A 3723-nucleotide genomic window follows, 5' to 3' on the forward strand; every position below is an offset into this window, starting at 1 on the left:
CTCAGTGGGAGCCTGCGTTGCCCGCGGGTCACAGCCACGCCAGCAACTCCTGCTAATTAAAGTTAGTCATTGTCACTTGCAGCCACCACCTACTGATTTCACCTCTGATAGCCAGAAAGATTCACCTTTCAGGACAAGGTCAGGAGGGGCAGAGGCTCTGGTTCACTACGAGGTCGACCTGCCAACAGCGCTTAACTCAGCTCTGCAGTTCAACCTCTTCCAGATTTGACCTGTCACATTTGGGAGCCACATTTCTGCCCCAGGTAGCGCTATGCTGGCTGCGCAGCCCTCTGACACCTAACGGCAGGCCACGCCACCAGCTCGAGCATGGATGTGAAAGGGGGCCTGGCCAAGTCAAGAGCGTTTGTAGCCTTGCATTGAAGCAGGGCAATAACAGAGACTCAGGGAACAGGGCAGCTCCCCAGAGCATTTCCAGAGGAATGCTGTCCTCATGCCACTTCTCTGCCCTCACAGGTTGAGCTGCTGCTGGTTTTTCACACAATACACACTGTACCAAGAAGCCCAAAACACACTGGAAGAACAAGGTGTACATTTTCCCCCACTGCTTCCATGCAGGATGTGTGACAGTGGGGAGCAGAGGTGAAGCTGAAAGGAGATTATTAACACATTGCAGTGGGGCAGGGACCTGAGCCCAGCTCTGTCCTCAGCACACAAGCAACAGGACTCACTTCATTTTAGATGGTAGAGAAATATGCCGTGTCTCAGTGAGGCAAGTGGTACTCAAATGCCACTTATAAAGGTGCCTTCAGCATCCAGGCTTAGCCCCAGGTACTAACAGTGGATGGACCCACAGAGCTGCTGCCCTTGCACTTTCCCTGGCAGAGCCAGACTGCAGGAGCTGACATGGTCAGCCTGGCCAGCCAGCCACCATGGGGCCTGTGTCACTTTGCAGATGCTCCCTCTGCAGTGTGAAACAGCACCATCAGGAACAGAGGACTTTCTGCCACAAATCAAACATACTCAGAAATGTCCCTTTTCCAAGTGTTTATTTCCCAAAGCCCCAACCCCTGCTTCAGTCTGATCCCTCAGTCAGGCTGTGGCTGGGGAGTGCATCCTGAACGGACCCCAGAAGGGGGCTTCATGGCAGACTCTGAGCAGCAGCACAGTGCTGAGGCACAACATACATCACTACTACTACTGGGTGAATGAGACATGTCCTCTCTGTTCCAGATTTAATGGGAAGTGCAGGAATGAGATTAAATATTTACAATAAAAACCACTTTTCACCCTATTATTCTAGCTAGAACTGGTTCTGAGGATTGGGCAGCCCTGGCTTATGTTTTTCCGCAGAGCTGCCACATCTTTCCTCCATTTACACCTAAAAAGCTACACTGCAGGATGTTGGCCCTGCCTCTACTATACACATCCAGGAGATAACCCCGTGACAGAAAAGCTCTGTGAGTCTTGGCTGTGAGGCTGGGAATTTTGCCCCCTATCCCCAGTGGCTGGAGACCTGTGTGGGGATGGGGTTGGCTGAGCACCTATGGGGGATGCTGTCTGCCAGCAGCTTCATTGGATTTTGCCCCTGGGCTGGGGCTGAGTCCCCACTTGGTGCTCAGAGGTAGGATTCTGCAGGGCCTTCCCTACCGGCTTGCACACCAGGAGTGGAAAAATAAAAAGACCTTTGGGGTTTTGCTCTGCAGTGACCCAGTGCCATGGGAGCAGCAGAGACCTGCCCCTGGCAACCATGGAGGGGCATCAACACCAGGGCTGAGGGGGGCAGCATAGCCCTGGCTCAACCCTCTCTGCCGTGGCTGGGCTGCAGGGGGTGGAAATAGAGCTGCAGCCCATCATCGACAGGGTGCACGATGGGCACGGTCTGCATGGCAGGGTAGCTGGGGGTGGCCAGCTCCCAGCGGGCCGTGCTGACCAGCTCGATGGCCAGCAGTTTGAGGATGGCCTGTGCCAGCTCCTTGCCAATGCAGCTCCGTGCCCCACCACCAAAGGGGATGTAGTGGAAGCGGCCTGCAGTCTCCATCCGGGAGGCACTAAAGCGGTCTGGGTCAAAGCCACTGGGGGGACTCTGGTAGACGGCTGCTGTCTCATGTGTGTCACGGATGCTGTACATGACACTCCAGCCTTTGGGGATCTGGTAGCCCTGCAGAAAAAAATAGGGGAGGACAGGAGCATTAATACCTTTGCAGCCAGCTGTGACTGTGGAGAGTGAGCAGAGGGTATCTGGGAACAGCCCCACCATATTGCCCATCTGCTCCACAGCTCCTTTTCTCCCCGGCCCAGCTAGGACCCACAGAGGTTGCTGGGTGCCACCTTCCCCTGTGCTGCACTGCCAAGCACCACCTCTGTGCCCGACACAGGGAGCTTGCAGGGAGCGGCAGGTAGCAGCTCCCCAGCAGCCCGCTGGCGTGCGAGGCACTTACATCTAGCTCGAAAGTCTGCAGTGCCGTCCTGTAGCCTCCGGAGACTGGGGGCAGCACCCGCAGCACCTCCTTAATCACACAGTCCAGGTAGCGCAGGCGGCTCAGCTTCTCCAGGCTGATGTCCGAGGGGTGGCGACAGCTCTGCCTTGGCGGTGCCTGGAGCTGGGAACCAGTGCAGGGACTGCTCTGGGGGAAGGTGAGCTCTGGAGGGGCACAGGGCTGATGGGAACCTGCCTCTGTTGGACCTGGGGGCTGGCTCTGATCCTTAGGAGCATCTTTGGCCATGGGGTAGGTAAGTGGCTCCTTGCTGCCCCTGCTCTGGGTACTAAGGGTGTCCAGACAGTGTCCCGCAGGGCAGTGCTCACACTGCTGGTACATCTCATGGGACAGCAGCTCCTGCCTTATTTTTTCAATCACTGGGGGATGCTTCAGTAGCAGGAGGATCAGAGAGGTGCTCGCGCTAGCCGTAGTGAAAAAAGCAGCAAATATGAGCTCGATTGCTGACTCCTGGGAGAGGAAGGAATATTTTGACAAGTTTGAATGCCATTTTAAACTGGTTGTGTTTCAGACTGTTCTCATCTTCTGCAGGTTTTGTCCCTGTGCAGGGAGCTTCCGTCTCCCTCCTCTCCCCTCTCCACAAACCTGCACCCACCCTGGGCTGGCAGAGACCAAAACAAGACACCTGTCTTCCATTTCTGAACAAACTGGACATACACTTGCAAAGTGACTGATGCAGAAACACAGCTGAGGTGAGTACGCTTCACCTCTAATCCAGCTCTTCTGAGCTTTCCTCCCAAGTCGGTAAGGTCAAGGGTAATGTAACAAGGATTACCTTTTGCTATGGTGCCCAGCACCATATACTGGCTGGACTAGAGGCTTTTGCCAAAGTGCAACTCTCAAGGGCATCTTTCAGCTGAAATAAAACCTCTGAAATAACAGATCCCTATCGACTCCTATCACACCTCCTGCAGGCGTTAGCAGGAATTTTTACATTCACAGATTAGAAGATCCAGATGAAAAGAAATCTCTCAGTTCTACCACTTGCAATTAAAACCCAAAACATTTCAACAATGTGGAAGAAATTTAGGGTAGGCTCTGTGATTTGAAATAACAGCCTGTATGCTTCCCTGCATCAGCCTCTGACGGTGTGGCTACATAAGCTGTGACATGATGAGAGAGCATGTAATTATTCATGTGTAATATCCATGTGAATACTACCAGAGACTAATCAATCTTAATCACATTTTGAATCTGGCAATCATTTTTTTTAAATAATTATAATAAAAACATTCTATTAGAATAAATAATATACTAAATAATTATA

At 52.8% G+C, this 3723-nt stretch overlaps 1 protein-coding gene across 1 annotated transcript; it reads right to left on the reverse strand.

Moving 5' to 3' along the window:
* Window positions 1-1756: 1756 nt before the first annotated feature.
* LOC104401948 (cytochrome P450 26C1-like) lies at window positions 1757-2906 on the reverse strand (the record flags this gene model as incomplete). The annotated part of the gene is made up of 2 exons (XM_010009686.1): window positions 1757-2119; window positions 2400-2906. Coding segments are annotated over 2 exons (870 nt in total), but the record flags the coding sequence as incomplete, so codon positions are not given.
* Window positions 2907-3723: the final 817 nt, after the last annotated feature.

The sequence above is a fragment of the Nestor notabilis genome, unplaced genomic scaffold (genome assembly GCF_000696875.1).
Source record: "Nestor notabilis isolate BGI_N333 unplaced genomic scaffold, ASM69687v1 scaffold32472, whole genome shotgun sequence".
Classification (NCBI taxonomy): domain Eukaryota; kingdom Metazoa; phylum Chordata; class Aves; order Psittaciformes; family Psittacidae; genus Nestor; species Nestor notabilis.